Here is a 17,750-nt window from a genome sequence, read left to right as displayed (position 1 = left end):
CAGCGGTACCGGGGAGCGGCGGCCCGAACGGTACCGTGTGTGCGGCACCCCCGCGCGGTGCACCCTGGGTATGCAAATTATCCCGAATAGTAATAAGGCGCCCCGCCCCGCCCAGCCCCGTGTCGGTCGCAGCCAGGCTGGATCGGGGCCCCGGGGACGCACGACGGCGACCGCCCGTGCCCGCCCTTTGCCCCCAGCACGCTTGCCAGGCTACCCCACAGCGCCCAGGGTGGGTAGGCAGCTCTTACCTTTGTACTGGAGCTCCGGGTGTACTGAGCAGAGCACACCCAGCACGGGCTCCATGAACAGACCGGGCACACCTCCCATCCTATCCTGGGGGGGAAAGGGCAGAGTGACTGGGACAGTCTTCACACAGTTCTCCAGACTGTTCTCTTCCAGGCAGTAGGGCTACCCAGTGCAGCCAGAATGCCAAGGAGACAGGCACAGCTCCTGCCTGAGCAGGGATGGACACAGGTGGTAACACTCCCCGTAGCCCCCAGCAAGGCCCACTCCTCACCTGCCTGAGCCCCGTGCTGGGCTTGGGGGGCGGTACACAACAGCACAGCTCCGAGCCCTTGCGAATCTTGGCTCTGGTACTTGGGGTTGCTGTGGCCCAAAGAGTCCAGCAGAACCTGTGCATCTTTTTGACCTTCTGCTGTGTTGGAGGCATTTAAGAACTTGGTCTGGGCTTGCACCCTTGTGCTGAGAAAGAGATGCCATCAGCAGGCAGAGGGAAGGGAATGGCTCAGTGCAGCAAGCAGCCCCAGAGGCCAGGGAGAATATCCTTGCCTGGATGAAGACAAAGCACAAATGCACATGCTGTGTGCCACAGCTTTCACAAATGAGCTCCTCATACTCCCGGCCAGTGTCTCCAGTGAGCAACAGCAGCTTTATAAACCCTCTTTTGTCCTCTTCTTTCAGGTGGTTCAGCCTCAGTATTTCCAGAGGAATCAAGACACCTCTGATCTCCAGAAATTCAGTAAGGTATGTGTGGCTGCAAGGCTGCAAGAATAAGGGGAACAAGGCCAGAAATGTCACTTGCCTTGGAGCCCATCTTCCTCTGCCAGCATGCCATGTCCTGGGAGCCATCACCTCCCATCTCACTGCAGTGGGTAGAGGTCTGAACTGGATACTGTCTCTGCACAAAAGCATGGAGCATCCTCTTGCAGGCAGGCAGAGGCAGCACACTCATCCAAATGTGAGAAAAACACTGATTCTAGGTCCCTGAGAGATGGGTTACATGGCTTTCTCTTCTGTCTCTTCAGTACCATCTTTTGATAACCAGGGTGTTTTTTAAGCCTGCAGAATGTGGCTGGATGTGGATGTGGATGTCTCTGTACAAAAGCTTATTCTTTAAACAACTTTTGAGTAGAGACCTTGCCATCCTCTCCATCTCACTACCACACACACATCCAGCTGTCCAAGGAAACAGATGCAGCATCCTGAGCCACACTGTTAGGTGGGCCAGAAAACAATCTGGCTCTCTGGGAACTCCAGTTCCAGCTCTGGTCCTGCCTTGTTTTAATGAAGCTGTTGAGGATGCAACAGTTGTTTGAGCAACTTTGTGGGCACTATCCCATTCCTGCAGGAAAACCATGATGGCTAATGGCTTCCTGCTCTTTGACAGATGCCATGATCTCTTCTGCCTAGAGAAAAATGAGAAAGAAGTGTAAAAAGGTCTGTGAAGAAAGACTGTACAAATGAATTATCACTAGAACCGCATTTTAAATCTCTGTCAAATAATATGAAATCAGTTGGTAACTATTTAATCTCATTTCTCTTATACTCATTTCATAGACAGGAAAACTAGCAAAAGGAGAGTTCCTGGTATGTCTGAAGCTGCACAATGAATCTGTGACAGACTTGAGATTATTTTCCTGGGCAGGTGGTTTCACCACAGTTCTTTTCTCTGCTCTGCTAATAAAGTAATTTTGATGTTACCCATTACCCCAGCCCTGTTTCTCACTAGCCTCATGATATGAACACTGCGTCTCATATCTGACCTGCCAGGGAATAAATAGAGTGAAATGAGAGCAGAAATAGGTATGGATTTATGGGGAGTGACAGGGTCAAGGGGGCTGTAAATGCCTGTTAGCACAGCAGCACAGCCCTCACCTGCTGGAGCGACAGCCATGTGGACATCCACCCCAGGAACATGTGCCTGGCCTTGGCACTGGGAAAGTGCTCTGGCACCCTTCAGCATGCCAGACATTTGCTCCCTTTTTTCCCTATTTATTTTTAAACAATCTAAGAAAAGCTAAAATTATAAGAGCTATAAGCAAGAAGACAGAAGTTCCAGAAACATCCCTTGTCTGCAATTCCTTCTGTTTCTTCACACAGGTGTTAAACAAATCTACATTTTTCCAAGTGTCCTTGGCACACTTTTTGGCTCAGTATGATACCCTTTAGTGCAGTTTGATAAATGTGAAGGTGCTCTTAGTAAGGGAGATGGAATACCAGAGACTGAGCTTCCATTTGTGTGGCAATCCCACAGCTGTGCATGATTCTGGCTGGAGGACACTGACCAGTCTCAAGGAGCCTCACAGTTCAGCACCAGGCTCTGAGGGATAAGGTCACAAACAGTGCCATTAACACAGGTGCCTTGTCCTCCACCAAGCTGTATCAACATGCCTAAGGACAAGAAAGGAATTCACACCTTGTCTAATGCACTTCTTGGGCTTCCTACCTAACAAAAGCACCATTTTAGGTTTTATTTAAGTGTGGTTTATTGAGAAAAAGAGTTCAAATAACATAAATCTTTGTGTTTCAGAATAAGAAGTTTCTTTCAATGTAATACAAATCATCAAGATTACCAGTTTCCCATTTACAAAGTGCTTAAGCCCTTTCTCCTGGTATCTGGATAAAAAATTCAAATCAGTTCCAAAACATCCCCAAGACACCTGCTCTCAAAAGTAACTTTATACTCCTCTTACCTGAACCAGACTGAAAACAACCACTGAGATGTGAACATGTATCTCAATGCCTAAAAACAAACAAGTAAAGTCTCCAAAAAGCTGGCTGAGAAACAGTGCTTGAGGATTAGGATGAGATGGAATTTCATTTCGGAATTAATGGTCTGTGTTCTGTAAGGCATCTGTGTCCTTGGCAGGGCGTTTTCAGGACCTCCTTTGCAGAGAAGCAGGTTTAAAATAAATCCATTTTCCCAAAATAGTTGTGATTGAAAATGTTATTAGCCATAACAAATGTTAGTGCTGACAGGAGAATGGCCTGTTAGGGGCCTCTGCTGAAACAGTCAAGTGAAAGTCATATTTCACATTATTGCAAGCATTTTCCTGTGATTTACAGAATATTTGTGAAACATTACTTGCAAGGCATATGATTGATATTGAGAGAACAGCTCGTGTGTAGGGGGAATCTGTATTTCACAGAGACTGTTTGCATGAAATTTACAGTCCCATAAAGTGCTCCTCTGTCCTCAACAGAGATCTAGTTAAAAGAACTTTACAGTCTGAAACATCCCAAAATTGATTGTAAATTAAGGTTTCTGTATTCATGTTTAAGATGCTGGTGGTGTAATGCTGCAGTAACCCCCTCACACTACTCAGAAATACTTGCACCAGCCTCTGGACGTGAGGATTTTAGTGATACAACGGGCTTGCCTATGAATCAATGGAAAGAAAAAAAAAACTTTGAAACAATGATGACATGGCTTCAGAGGATACAGTGCTGTCTGTCTCTGGCTGCTGTAATAACATCATTTGCTGACAAAGGAGTATTTAAGCCAACATTCCAAAGTACCCTGAAAATGTACATTAATGTTTTTATTATGAACAGTTTACACATGGGAACGTGCAGACACAGGGAAGTTAAATGACTTGCCTGAATCATTTGTCAGTGCTAGCATCAACATGTAACTCCTGGTTGTTGGCTTCATACTCTGCTGTCAACAGTGCTGGGCGGCCACCCAGTCCACTGGACCTAATAATCAAAACAAGGCTGGGTCAGGGCAGGGCTTTATTCCTGCCAAGAAAAAAAACAGTGATTTAGGAACTGTCTCTGGCAATTCAGCAGTTCTTTACATCCAGAGTCCTGCTTAATCATCAGATTGAGATCAAAAGGCACACTGGTGCTGCTTCAGCCTCACACTGAGTGTGAGGTGCCAGGGAATGATGGCCTTGGACTCATGGAAGGACAGAGTGGCAGTGATTTGGTGTTACCTTTGCATCTTACAACATCAAGGTTGTGCCCAGCCTCAGGCAGAACTTAGGGCCTGTTTCCCTGGCAGGCTTCCCCCTTTCCTGGCACACCTCAAGTCCTCCATGCACAGTGCACCTTCCTCAGTGTACCCCAACACCCCCAGCCCCTAGCCACAGTTCTGCCGGGCCCTCTCTGACCCGCATGTCCTGCCTGCGGCCCCACAGCCCCAAACCCAGCCCTGCCTCATCCCAGCCGGGCCTGCACTGCCCCCTGCATCCACCCACATCTGATCCACTGCAACCTCAGCATTCCCTGCCCCAGGGAATCCACCATCCCACAGCCCCTCCTGACCCAAACACCCAGAGCAGGGCTAACAACCCCTCTCACCCTCATGCCCGCCATATCCCTCGGCCCCCCTGGCTGCCATACCCGCTCCAGGCCCTGCGTCCCCCTCAGCCCGGCCCTGCGGCCCCCGCCCGCCTCAGCCCCGCGCCCCTGCCCCGAGGGGGCGGTTACCCCGCAAAATGACTGACAAGAGGCTGAACCAATCGCTGCCAGACTTTCTCCCCCTGCCCAATGGGTGGCTAGCGGGCGGGGCGCTGAGCCGATGCTAAGGGCGCGTTGCTAAGGAAGTGTGAGGCGGGTAGGGGGCGGGGCAAATGATGAGGTGGGGTGGGTGCTTTCCCTGCCCATTGGCTGCGGGGAGGGAGGTGGGCGGGGCTTCCGGGGGGGGCGGAAGCGGCGCCGGTGCGCGGCCATGGGCACCCGCGGGCTGAGGGACGCCGTGGTGGAGCTGCAGCCGGGACAGGCCCGCGGTGCGGGGGCGAGCGGGACCGGGGACACCGTGACAGCGGGGACGGGGCGGGCGGAGGAGAGGCGAGCGCGCTTGGGCGTGGGAGGAGGAGCCGTGGGGCATTGGTGCTCCGGCAGGTGTCTGGCAGTGCCTGGAGCACAGGGCAGGACCCTTCCCTGTTCCCTCGCAGCGGCAGCAGCCGCCGCTGTCTCTCCGGGAGTTGGGAGGAGCGGTGTGGCCCCTGCAGGGAGCAGCTCGGTGCTGGCTTTGCGGCACTGCAGAGCGGTGAGAGCTGCAGGGGCTGAGGCTGGGCTGTGCAGTTCGCCCACGGAGTGAAACCGGCGTGAGGCCATGCTCGGAACTGAGCGAGCAGCCAGGCTCATGCTTGCTTCACTATTGCCTTTAAACTGTAGTAACCAGGCGAGCTGCTGTGAGCTGTGCTCGGGCAGCTGGAGGGCAGCTGCTGTAACGCTTGTGGTCTGTTGCAGAAGGCAGCGCAGACAGAGGGCCTGCCGAGGGCCAGCCCGTGGTCATCCTCCTGGGCTGGGCCGGCTGCCAGGACAAATACCTGGCCAAATACAGCGCAGTCTACAGCCAGAAGGTGAGTGGCCTGTCTGTGTCTCCATGACACTGTCATACTGTGAAACTGCCTTATTTTTGTGTGTTGGTAAAGCCTCTCTGAAGCCTCTCTTGTCTTGCTCATGGGGACTGAGTGAGAGTTCTGCTGTCATTGAAAGCTCCTTGTCTCTCACAGCCCGGGCAATGTTATCTAACAGTTGCTGATGTCACCTTTGTGTGTGCAGCCAAGGCAGAAATACTTCCCTGGAGAAACTTTCAGCTGCTGTGTGACTCACTGAAGTATCTTAAGGCATTTAAAGTTGTGAGATTATTCAGGAATCACGTGAACTGTGTTAAGTTTCCAAACAGGTAAACATGCAGGGAAAGATTCTGTGTTTGCTGCTTGCTGTTAGGCCACAGCACAGACGTGGTGAGGCTGGGGTGGGAACTGACAGAACACATTGGCATCTGTCATGCCTTTGGCTCTTCCTTCCTGTGAAAATGATTCATCTAAATGTTGTAAGCCAAATTAATTTTATCCTGTCTGTGAAACAGGCATCCTGTGATAGTCATAGCTGCTCACTAGGAATTCCTTGTGTTTGAACTAGAGAGATCTGTCCTACTGCCAGTTCCCTAGGTTATGATATTTTCCTTTCTAACACTGTATTTTACTGGAATGATGCCAGCTTGTAGCATGGGGACCCAGTGAAACATTAGAATTTTTTTTCTTGGCCAGCAGGGAATATTGTATATACCCAAATCTGTTCCAACTATAGGTGGTAAAGTTTGTACATTAACAAGTCTATTGTTAATGTGTAATCCAGTGCAGGAGTCATTAATTGGCTTGATCTAGTGAAGAATTAGTTGTTAAGTGGCTTTAAGATCTGCTGAGCGGATGAGGAGCACGTTACAGGGCAGCATGACAGCTTCTTGGAAAACACTTTTCTCTCAGAAAGAATATAGAAATGGGAAAGGATGGGTTTTCTTAGCTCACTAAGAGGAAGTGGCTGTAACCATGGCAAGATTGTAGAGAAGGCTTTGATTTGAGAACTTGGTGTCCTCTTCTAACTCGCTCACTGTTTAGGGAGCTCTGGGGGGGTTGTTTTGGTGACTTTGCTTTGTCCTTGTTAGTGTGTAATGTGATGTGATGTGTCAGTGAGCTCAGGTGATGGAAAAGGTCCAAAGCATTTATAAATGTAGTTCCATCTGCTCTATTTTGAAACTCTTCCAAGATCCTGTTCCCAAATCTATACCTAAATGTAAGGCAGTTGCTCAGGAGTTCTGAGTCCTTGAGCCAGAGCTTGCTCTTTGCACAGCTGGAGTGTTTCAGGAAGGTCTACAAAAATCATGTTGGTGTTTGTTGGTGGTGAGTCTTAGAGACAGCTGCAAACAAGTGCACCCAAGGAGAGGAGGATTTCCTCTTTCTTCTTATATTTGCTTCAGTGTGATGAGCTGGAAGTGTACCAGAGCAGGCTCATCTTACCAAAACAGCTGATGCTGAAGATCTGTGAATCAGGGAGATGGTTTTCTTCTCCTGGGTGAGGATTAACACCCATAAAAATGGGTGGCAGTGTCCCTGGGGGTTGTACCAGTTAGCATAAGATTTGAAAGGATCTCAGACATGACCAAAGTCAGGCCTCTGCCACTGCAAGGCCTTTTCATAATACTGTGTGCCATGATGATTAATGTAATCTATATTCATGTCAGTGCCTTGCAGCTGACACTAAAGACTTTCTTCTGGCCCTGTGGTTTCTGTTGGAAACCTGTCCCAAATTTTCATGTTCTCTGTACTGCTGCTTGCCTACTCTCTGTAATTTGCATCACAGCCTAAATGTATGTGGGGTCTCTTTCTGTTCTCAGGGCTGCACGGTCATCCGTTACACAGCTCCATGGAGGATGGTATTCTTCTCCGAGACCTTTGGCATCAGATCCCTGCAGACCCCAGCCAGACAACTCCTGGAGCTGCTCTTTGACCACAGAGTTGAGAGCAGACCGGTTCTTTTCCACGTTTTCAGCAATGGAGGTGTCATGCTGTACCGTTACATCCTCGAGGCGCTCCACACCCACACGCCCTTCCAGAGCCTCAGGGTGGCCGGCACCATTTTCGACAGCGCCCCTGGCAGAAGAAACTTGCGAGGAGCCCTTCGTGCCCTGGCAACTGTGCTGGCCTCCATGAACGTGCTGCTCAGGTATCTCCTGCTGTTCACTTTTGCCACCACGGCCGTTGTGCTGCGGGTCCTGCTGTACCCCCTGACGCGCTCCCTCCACGAGAGCCACTACGACGCCCTGCTGAAGGCGCCCTCGCGCTGGCCCGAGCTCTACCTCTACTCCAAAGCCGACCTCATCATCAAGGCCAGCGACATTGAGTTCATGGCCAGTGCCCGGGAGCAGCTCGGGGTTCCTGTGAAAGCCGTGGACTTCTCAGACTCGCCGCACGTCAGCCACATGCGGGTGTACCCCGCCTACTACCGCAGCCTCTGCACCGCCTTCCTGGCTGACTGTGCCCGGGGCTCGCCTCCCTAGTGCTCTCATCACCTGCAGTGTTTGCCTCTCCTTGCTCAGCTCCTTTGCTTTTGTGTCTTTGAAATGAGGAAAGTAGAGGCTCCTTGTTTGGTTTGGTTTGTTTTTTTTTTTTTTCCCCTTCTGTCTACAAGTCTGAAAGCCTCCAGCCTGGCCTTTGGACCAGCCACGTTAGAGCAGAAAGGAGATATGGATTAATTTAAAGTCGTGAAGGTGAAATCCTGTCATGGTTCATGTTGATGTGCTCTACCAAGGTGTCACAGACCGGAATCTCACACTGAGTATTATTTGTTTCTTCCTGTCTCTTCTTGTTCTCTGCTCTCCGTGTTGTCTCCTTGTCCCTGATGTCCAAGGTGCATGTTCTGTTGCTTGTATTAATTTTACAATACAACTTTTCCATGTCTTTGTTGTTTTGTTGGTTTTTTTTTTCTCTCTGCCATTTCTTTTATCCTGCAATGAGCAAACAGAGCAAAGTCTGCAGGACTTTCTGCTCTTCTAACTGCATCTCAGCTCTTGTACTCTCCTTGCTGGAGATCAGGCCCTGAAACCAAGTGTAGGACCAGGAGAAGGTGTGTGCAGGGCAGTATGACCAGACTGTCATCTGGTTCCATTAAATTGCTGAGATAAAACAGTCAAAGCTCTCTGATCCTTGGTGGGAGCTTAAATGTTTCTGATAACTTTTGTGTTCTTCAAGGTTTAAGCTAACATTTTTGAATTTGTCTAGTGTGTTGTTTTTCTTCCTTCCAGTCTTTTGTGTGTTCTACTGAGTAGTTTTGCTTTCTTGGAGAGCTACTTATTTGTTAATTGTATGTCTTTAAGCAGCCTATATTTTGCATCTGGATATTCAGGGAAAAGTTTTGGATTACAGCTGTGCCAGACCCCAGAAACAGAGAGGTGGAACTGCAGAAGAAGATGGAACTGTCCCTTGGACCTATGCTTTATACTGGGTATTTCTTAAATCATCTCCAGCCTACAAATGACCATGAAATATGATGGTTTTGTCCATAATGCTCTCTTCAGATGATCAGTCTTTGCAGTCCATGCAACGTGTACAAGAAATTAATTCCTTCCACCTAGTGAAAAAGTAGCTCATTGCACTGTACTTGATGTTTGGATTTAGGTTTTATTGTTTATTTGGGGGAGAAATGGGGATAAAGACCCTGAAGAGCCTGCTGATATGTTTATGCTATGTCACAGTGTAATAAGCTAATTAATAACATGGTGAACAAGTTTAGCCAACTTTAAATTGCCAGGAGGAAGCTCTGGAGGGCTGTAACATGGGCCTGCTTGAACAAGGAACTGCCCTAGGGAGGCGGGCACGTAAACAGCAGGAGGAGTTTTGCAAAGGTTCTGCCAGGAGGTGGCTGTGCTGCTCCTGCCCACCTTTGGGGTGCTGTCATCCACAATTACAAAACTCCTGCTGTTCTGGACTGAAATGCAGAGGGGGAGGTCCTTGGGAAGCACTAAAATAATTTGGAAGTTTAGCACAAGAACTGTAACACCTCACAGAAGTGAAAGCACAGGGTGAGTGGCAGTGGTGACCACACAGCTGGTTCAGGGCAGACTGTTGTGACAATGCTCATTTGTCACAGAATAAACCCCTGAGGGAGGGTTGGGCTGTATGTGGGATAAGTGAGAATTAACTGAAAACGGCCTGATGACCTGGTTTGTCTTTTATTTTTTAAAAGTGAAAACTGTCTCCAGGCACAGGAGCTTGTTGCTGGGGACCCAGTCTTCTGTAGGTGTGATCCCAGTTCCAGCTCCCACTGTGACAGTGGGGTGTGAGGGCTACTCTGTGGTAAGAGCCTTCAGCCTTCCCCTTTTCATGCAGGAATTCTCATTTCTAGGGTTTGCACCTGTAAAATCCAGGCACGGTTCCCTGTCTCCAGAAGGGCCATCAAAGATCTCCCAGCTTTTTAAAGCAGGCCCTGGTTTGTGCTGTCAGTGCTGTAACTCCTGAGCTGTGGTGTGTTCATCTGCCTTTTCAGAGATCTGGGCTGGGGCTTGTCAGCATCCAGCCTGTTTGTGGCACTGTGAACACTCCTGGGGAACAGAGGGGATAAAAGTTATTTAACCAGCACTTACCCACATGCTGGTTTCTACAGGTTCAGTATTTACAGATCAGTTAAACACTCCATAATATATGCCTCTGCGTTAATACAATTGTTCCTGGGAATCTGCTGCTCCTGTTTATTGCTTTGGATGTTGAACTTCTCCTGTTTAAGGGCTTGGGCTGTTACAGAACATGGCTGGCAGGAGCTGGAGCTACACCCTCTGCACTGCCTGACAGGACGGTGAGGCTTGCTCTGGGAAAAGCCTCACGTGTCAGCTGCACCTTCCTTCCTCCCTTTCACCTCCCCAGCACGGTGTTGCCACTTCCCCAGCTCAGCCCTGCTTCCCCACTTTCCAAGGAGCAGGCAGGGAGCGGGTGCTGCCTGCTGCAGCTCTGCAGTCAGAGGTGTCCTGAGCTTTGCCAACAGGAGGGTGCTCACAGGCCTTTCCACTGCTGCAAAAGTGACTTGAAATTGGGAGCTGATTTGTGTACACAGCTCTCTGAGAGCGGGGTGATCTTGGCCAAGCCAGTGATTTACAGTACCACTCTTCTGAGTGGGTTTTGTTTTCTGAATCCCAGCAAGTTTTAATTCCGACTGTGAGCACTGTGTGATATGCTGGCCTCTGCTTTCCTGTACTGCGTGTGCCCCCACCTTCCTGCCCTCCCTATTCCTGGGGCTTATTTGAAACAGAAGGTTAATAACTTGGAGCCTGAAGGCACATGGCTGAGAACTGATCCAAGCACTACTGGATTTACAAAAACCCAGCCTCAGACCCTTAATCCTTGCTAAACTGTCACGGTTTGGCGCAGCCGGTGTTCCTAAAGAGCTTCAGCCTGAACACTGAAAGCCCAAAGGTTGTGGTATCTTGGCAAATCCAGGTAAATCTCTGAGATGAGCTATGGGGAGGAGGGGCACTGCAGATCTGTTCATTGGGAGGAAAAAATGCAGCATCCCTGGGCTTGCCTCGAGGGTAGGCAGTGGGATGTGGTCCAGAGCTTGTTTTCCTGCAGTCCAGCCCTCATGTGCAGACTGTGAAATGGTGTGGGTGGAACACCAGCAGTGCTGGGAGAGGAGGATGCTCACAGCTGGCTACCACAGTTGTGGTAAAGCAAAATTAACTTTCCCTCAGTAACAAAATCTATTTGAGTGTTTCCTGTGAGGCAACTGACTCCTGGCTTGCTCCCCTCTGCTGCCCTCTCTCCTCAGGCAGTGGTGATGTTACAGGGTGGTTTTGAAAAACAAAAAAAGGCACTTTGTGGTCAGGCTGGCCCGTGTGGCTGGGTTGGAGGGCGCTCAGCTGCTCCTGACAGGGCTGGGAGGGTGTCTGAGCAGCCAGAGCTCCCTGTGGCACTGGGGGAGGCTGTGGTGGGGAACTGGGCAAGCCAGGGGCAGGATCCAGCCAGCCAGGGCTCAGGTTTGGAGCTGGGGCAACATCTTGCAGCGTGGGTAATTCAGATTAGGCTCCTGGGTGGAGACTGACCTGTGCCCACACCTCATAAAGGTGTTTTAAAGGTGTGCGGGTTGAGGTCCCATTTTCATGCATGTTGGGATGCTGCAGGCATATGCGTGGAGCTCTGCCATTGATGGAGAAGTGGGAGTGGACGGGATGGAACTGGAACCAAGCAATCCAAGCCCGTGCTGTATCCCAAAAAGTGCAGGAGGGAGGCTGGTCTCCATTGCCCGTGGAGCAGCTGGCAGAGGGCGGCTGTGCAGGCCCCGTGCCGGGCGGGAACAGCTCCACGAGATGGCAGCAGGACCCCTCTTTCCCGCATGGAGAGATTTCTAGTCCAGGAGACAGCTGAGCACATCCTGGCAAAGACCCCAACAGCACAGCTTAGCCCAGCACTCCTGAGTGCCTGAGAGCATCTCCTGCTAAAGGTCTCCTCTTGGGGCATGGGAAAAGACCAGCAAGAACTAACTCCAATGACAAGAACTAACTCCAATGACAAGAACTAGAAGACTGTGAGTTAATACAGAACAGCATCTCTCCCTAGGGCTGCCTGCCACTGAATTTGTACTAGATCCCATTCCTCAGCTTTAACTGATTGTTAAAACCAAAAGTCTAGCAGCAGGAATAGCTTTCCTGCCCTTCTCACCTCAGCACACCAGGTCATAGCACTTCCCTCTCCAATCACCCAGGGAAGGCTATCTGTTTTTTAGATCAATCTCTCTAATAGTGTGATCAAGCAGACCATGGCCCAACTTCTGGGAGCTCCATGTATCAGGACTCTGGAGCTCCCTTGGGTTCCCTGTAGTCCCCAAGCCCTGGGAAAGGAGCTGAGCTTAGTCCTGCTCTTCTGAAAAGGCTGGCAGGACCTCCCAGCACACAGGGCTGGGGGCTGAGGATGCAATTAGGAAACAGGACAGCACAAATGGGGGCCCACAGCCACCACCTGATCTGTCTCCTAATGCCCCCTTGTCCAGCACACCCGCACAGCTCCTTCACCCAGCCTGGGGCATGAGCATCCCTCCATCCCCTTCCATTTGAGTTCACCCCTCCTCTCATTTCTGCATGCTCATATGGCTGCAAGTGCACCCCAGCACCATCAGAGACTGGCTATGTGGGCACAGCATCCTTTGGTCACCCTCCCAAACCTATGGGGGCTGGGGCAGGGAGAGCTTGGCCAGCCCTGCCCCCGTGGAATGATGGATGAGCTGACAATAGGGTATTGATAAGGAATTAACCTTGAGCCCTTCTTGCTTCAGTGTCAATAGAGCAGGAGCCAAGTACACACGTTTGATTGGAAATCTCTGTTTGGCCTCTGCTGCCTCTGAGCCCATCGAAGGAGAGAGGAGAGGGAGATGTGAACTGCCCTGCTGCCCCCTCCCCACTGGGACCCCCAAGTGGATCCCTCTCAGCTTCCCCAGCCCCTGCTGCTGGAGTTGGCTGTGGGCACCCAGCTCTGGGGGCTGCAGCAGCCCTTGTGCCCCCAAGCTGGCATGTGGAGGGCTGGGTACCAGGGCCCCCCTTGTTCCCTAAAGGGCCTGTGCCCATCTTGCACTGGCCTACACTCCGAGCAGTTTGTTTAATTAAGTGTTTTGCCTAATGGGATTGCCTCATTTCCATAACAAACTGGCGGGCTGTCATTAGGTGGGCTCCCTCATTCATTACTGTTAATTAGATATGGATCCCCCAGAAGGCGGCGCGGGGTGATGAACGAGGCCCCTGACACACGCTATTACACATTAGCATTTTCTCAATATATCCGATACATCACGCTCCTCCGCTTCCTAAAGATATTTTAAATAAAATATTAGCAGCCTGCTGTGGGGTAGGTGGAGAGGGAGGGAGGGTTTCTGCCCTTCGCCCTGGCCTCAGGCCACCTTTGGGCTGGAGGTGGATGGGAGAGGGGCTGAGACACTTCACAGTTCCTCGCCAGCCAAAAAAGTGGCCGGATCCCATCTTCTCCCTCTCCTTGCCACAGCAGATGGAAAGAGGTCCCTGACATCCTTGCTGCCTCCTCCCACCAGCCTGGGGACCCCCAGCACCCCATCCCTGGGGACACAGCCATGAGGAGGGGTTTGAGAACAGCCCAGTGACCCATCTGCAGAATGTTTGTAAACCAAAAGCGTCGGCGCCAGCCGCGTGCCGGGGGGAACCCGACCTCTGCCTCCCCGTCCCTGGGCTGGGGTAACCCTACACTGCACTGGGGCCCCTAATGCACCATGTATGGATCTGTTGGGGCTGGGCGTCTCCTGCCCCCACCGAGGCAGCCGATGAGACTTCATTATGGGGGTGTCCCCTGAGGGGTGCCCTTCGCCCTGCCCTTCTGCTCTAGGGGGGACCAGTTGGGGGAACCCACCCGTGGTGGGCCTGGCGCACGTCCCAGCATCCCCTGCATCTGTCCCTGCATCCCAAACAGGACCAGGACTCCCCTCTGGGACATCACTCACGTCCAGGAGCTGCGGCGTGTGGTGGTGTCTCTGCTGCCTCTCGCCTGCAAAGGGAAACACAGAGAAGCAGAAAGCGCCCAAGAAGATTTATACTTGTTTAATTAATGTCAAATGTAGTTTACAAACGGGAGTGACAAGTACCTCTTTGTATAGTATACACTGACACACAATCATTGACACACCGGAATATCGCTTTGTGCAACTGGGATTCTTTGGGCAAAGATAGGTAACTCTGATATTTCACTTTTTCTTTTTTTAAATCATTTAAACTCATTACAGAAGAGGGGAAGTGGCAGATGCCTGTTACAAACTGAGATGCCTCTCTCCCCAGCCTTCCCCCTGCAGCTTCCCCCTTGAAAACAGGGGATGGCTTTACAATTTAAACAAAAAAAAAATTACCAAAAATAAACCCCAAAGCAAAGAACCAATGACTAGTTACATATGGTTTTACACATACGTACATAAAGCACACGGCTGGTCCACAACACCTGCCAGAGAGGCCCTGGGAGGGAGCTGGGCTGTTTCCAAGGAAAGGCTGGGTAGGGGGCTCCTACCCTCTTGCCCTTCCTGGCTGTCTCTCAAACCCACCTGGCTGCAGCCTCTCCATCTCTGAGGCTTTAACACCAGCACACTCCCAGCTGAGCCACGTGCCCTGCAAGGTTTTCTCCCTTTGCAAATCCAGCCTGAGCTGTGCATGCCTGCCCTTCCCCTGCCTTGTGCTGCCTGCTGCAGGGTTACCCTGCAGTGACAGCCCCTGCCTGCAGTCCCCCTGTGAGGGCAAGACCCTCTGGGGTGCCCCGGCTTCCTCTGGCTCCTGGGAGCTCTGCTGGCACAGAGCAGAGGAGGCTGCAGTTCTCTGGTCTCAGAAGCCACACACAGATATGAGCTTGGACAGAAGGGAAACTCCCAGTTAGGAATTGTCACCTTTTGATGAGATGTTTATGAAATAACAGCTCCTTCAATTTCATTTAAGGTTTTTTTGGGTGCAGTGGGATACTTCTGAAATCAGTCAGGAGGTGCCAAGGCTGCAGCTGTTCTCTGCAAAGAGTTCAGGGAAGCAGCAGTGGGACTGTCACACTCCCCACACATCCTGCTTACCCAGCCCTTCCCTCTCTAGAAACACCCCAGCAGCGCTGGGACCCAACTCCCAACCCCTCATCCACTGCTTTTTCCAGACTGTCTTGAAACGCCCAGCTGTGTTGTGTTGCCAGGTGGAATCTGCTTGGAAAGGAGTGGGGCAGATGAACTTTCCCACTCCCTGTCTTCTGGATGTGGGGAGCTGGCACCCCACAACTGCCCAGGAAGCTGTGGCAGGGATACAGTGTGGAGCTGGGAGAAGTCCCAAGGCCTTGGGAAATGGGTCAATATCTGATTCTTGGATCCTGACAATAAAAGAAAGAACAAAAAACCAGGCCAGATGGCAGCTTTGGTTAAGGCTGAGGATACGGGAGACAGGGACAAGCATGAGGGACTGCAGGGGACCTCTGGGTCCAGCTGAGAATGTCTCTGCTGGACCCTGGGAGTGGCAGTGGGGACGAGACAAGGCTGCCTTGGCTCCCTGCCCTAGTGCCAAAACCTCTTAGGAAAAACACAGGCTGCAGGAGAGTGGGAGCTGGGGGAAGCGAGAGCAGGGCAGGGCTGGCTCTGCCAGGCAGCCCCACAAGGGAATGGCTGAGTGTCTGTGGGCAAAGCCACCAGCAGCACCATCCTGTCCCCTGCCTCAGCACCACCCTGAGCAGCCCAGGCACCCTCAGCAGGAAATGCTGCCCAGAGGAGGAAAGCAAGGCCAGGCAGGGCAGGGGAAGGGGCTGTGGCTGGAGGAGCACAGGCATCAGCCGGACCCTCGAGCAGGCACTCCCAGCCAGGGGAGAGGGCAGGGCTCTGACAGACTCCCTCCTTCCAGCTCCTCACCATTTGCTCCTTGCCCAGCTGGGAAAGATAAAGGGGGCTGAGCCAGATTCCCCCTGTCCTGCCTGGCCCCCTGTGAGGAGTTAAAAGCTGTCTTTCCGGGGATAACGATTCTATTATAAATAGCCCCATTAGCTACAACTAATGACAAAAATCCACCTCCTCTACTCCCCATAAGTTCTGTAAGTTATGGGCAATGCTACAGCCATTACTAAAAGCTGTTAACTTCATATCTGAATGAGGAAATATACACCACAGAACATTAAACCATTTATATTATATATATGTATATATATACTTTTTTTAAACTAATGACTTTAATGCCAAAACTTTGCTGAACCAAGAAAAATATGGGTTTAATGTTCTCTGCTCATTTTTTTTTCTTCTTTAAAAAAAATACAACCCAAAGAAAAGAAAGGGAAACTTATTAGTATGTAATGTTTGAGTCTATCCCATTTATACACAACATTGTAAACATATATAATCTATATTACATGTGCTTCATTTCTGCCTGGGTGTGTTTTTTTTTTTTTTCTTCAAACCTTTTAGTCATCACTAGAACACCACAAAAAACCAAAACAGAACCAAACAAAAAAAATCAAACCAAAACAAATAAAAACAAAAACTGATCAAGGAACACAAGTTACAGGTTATTTAACATCTTTCTGTGAAGGGTCCCTTCCCCAGTCTCCTGGGGGCAGAGTGGTCAACAACACAGTCCAAAGGAGGGCTCACGAGCCATCCACAATGCCAAGCCAGCTCCAGGGAATGGGTGATGGGGAACACTGGTTTTAAAAAAGGGGGCTTCACAACAAAGGATTTGGTTTTGCCCGCTGCAGATGCTGAAGGAGGTCTCAAACTGCGGGACCTGGCAGCCGAGGCTCCCCACTGCTCCTGAATCCTCGAGTCCATGTCTGGAGTCTCTGGTTTGTTTTTTCTTTAAATTTTAAAACGTCTTTTTTTTGTTGTGGTCGTTCTTCTCCCCCTGGGTGTGATGAGCTGAGCCGAGTAGCTGGGTCCTGCCCTCCTGCTGGGTCCTTCATAAGTAGATGCGCCGAAGGTCTCCGGGAGACGTGATGGTGTTACACTGAGGACAGAGCTTCTTGGCACCCTGCAAGCAGCAGATGAGATGCACAGTGTGAGAGTGTGAAGGACATCCCTGCCTTTGGCCTGGGATTGCAGGAGCAGTAAGGCCCTCCAGGCAGGGCCATGGCCTCCAATGCGTGAAAGGGGAGTCCCAATGCCTTCCTTGCCTGTCCTGCAAGCCCCTTGTCCTTCTGCAGTCCCTGGCATGAGGCAGATGGACAGGCAGGAGCTCTGCAGAGGGCTGAAACCCAGAGCCAAGCTGCATCACCCAACTCAGCACCACTGTCACCACTGGTTTCCAGGGAGATCTGCTCCTTTTTGTTTCCCTTGCTCACCTGCAGCTCTCAATGAACGAGTTCAGGTCACTGAACAGGCAGAAAATCAACCCAGCTGGAACAAGTGAAGCTTTCAGCAGGGATGACTGAGCTGGTTCATGGGGGGCTTGGACCATCCCTTTCACTATGGGACACTGCCTTGTCCATCCTGCAAAAGCCTAAGAGCTGCTGGCATGAAGGAACCCTCCGTCCCATCCTCCCCAGCTCACAGAGATTCTGCAGAGATGAGTCTCTTTGCCAAGGTGAGCTGGAAACAGCAAACTGATGTGAACTGGGGTGGGGTAATGGGTGGCCGACAGGAACACTACATGAAATAAAACAAGGGCTGATGTGCCATCTATCACTGAGCCTGACAGCAAGAGGGTGTTAATAAGCCTCAGAATCGGGGTCAACCTAAGCCGGTCATCATTAGATTGGCAGATGTGAAAGACAACTGATGGGAAA

At 50.9% G+C, this 17,750-nt stretch overlaps 3 protein-coding genes across 11 annotated transcripts in view; 1 reads left to right on the top strand and 2 right to left on the bottom strand.

Moving 5' to 3' along the window:
- Positions 1–341: 341 nt before the first annotated feature.
- On the bottom strand, positions 342–3,968 carry ARMH1 (armadillo like helical domain containing 1). The gene is given in 5 exon segments (XM_064719164.1): positions 342–683; positions 817–1,177; positions 1,269–1,604; positions 1,606–1,642; positions 3,837–3,968. Coding segments are annotated over 5 exon segments (1,062 nt in total). The 5' UTR covers positions 3,850–3,968; the 3' UTR covers positions 342–368.
- A 919-nt stretch (positions 3,969–4,887) lies between these two features.
- Positions 4,888–10,199, top strand: TMEM53 (transmembrane protein 53). 2 transcript variants are annotated; one of them, XM_064720316.1, is made up of 3 exons: positions 4,888–4,973; positions 5,443–5,552; positions 7,370–10,199. In XM_064720316.1, the coding sequence occupies exons 1-3, from the start codon at positions 4,916–4,918 to the stop codon at positions 8,030–8,032; spliced, it is 831 nt and encodes a 276-aa protein (XP_064576386.1). In that variant the 5' UTR covers positions 4,888–4,915; the 3' UTR covers positions 8,033–10,199. The 2 variants fall into 2 exon arrangements, with proteins under 2 accessions (XP_064576386.1, XP_064576385.1); XM_064720315.1 differs by having other exon boundaries at positions 5,440–5,552.
- A 3,859-nt stretch (positions 10,200–14,058) lies between these two features.
- RNF220 (ring finger protein 220) overlaps positions 14,059–17,750 on the bottom strand; it is a 222,259-nt gene continuing 218,567 nt past the window's right edge. For all 8 annotated transcript variants that reach the window (XM_064719305.1, XM_064719303.1, XM_064719302.1 and 5 more), the window contains one exon: positions 14,059–16,996. In XM_064719305.1, coding sequence (XP_064575375.1) covers positions 16,925–16,996 — 72 coding nt within the window. In that variant the 3' untranslated portion in view covers positions 14,059–16,924. The remainder of the gene's footprint in view (positions 16,997–17,750) is intronic.

This window comes from Zonotrichia leucophrys, chromosome 8, assembly GCF_028769735.1.
Source record: "Zonotrichia leucophrys gambelii isolate GWCS_2022_RI chromosome 8, RI_Zleu_2.0, whole genome shotgun sequence".
Lineage (NCBI taxonomy): Eukaryota > Metazoa > Chordata > Aves > Passeriformes > Passerellidae > Zonotrichia > Zonotrichia leucophrys.
The sequence above is the reverse complement of the archived record's forward strand: the minus strand, read 5'-3'. Positions and strand labels throughout refer to the sequence as shown.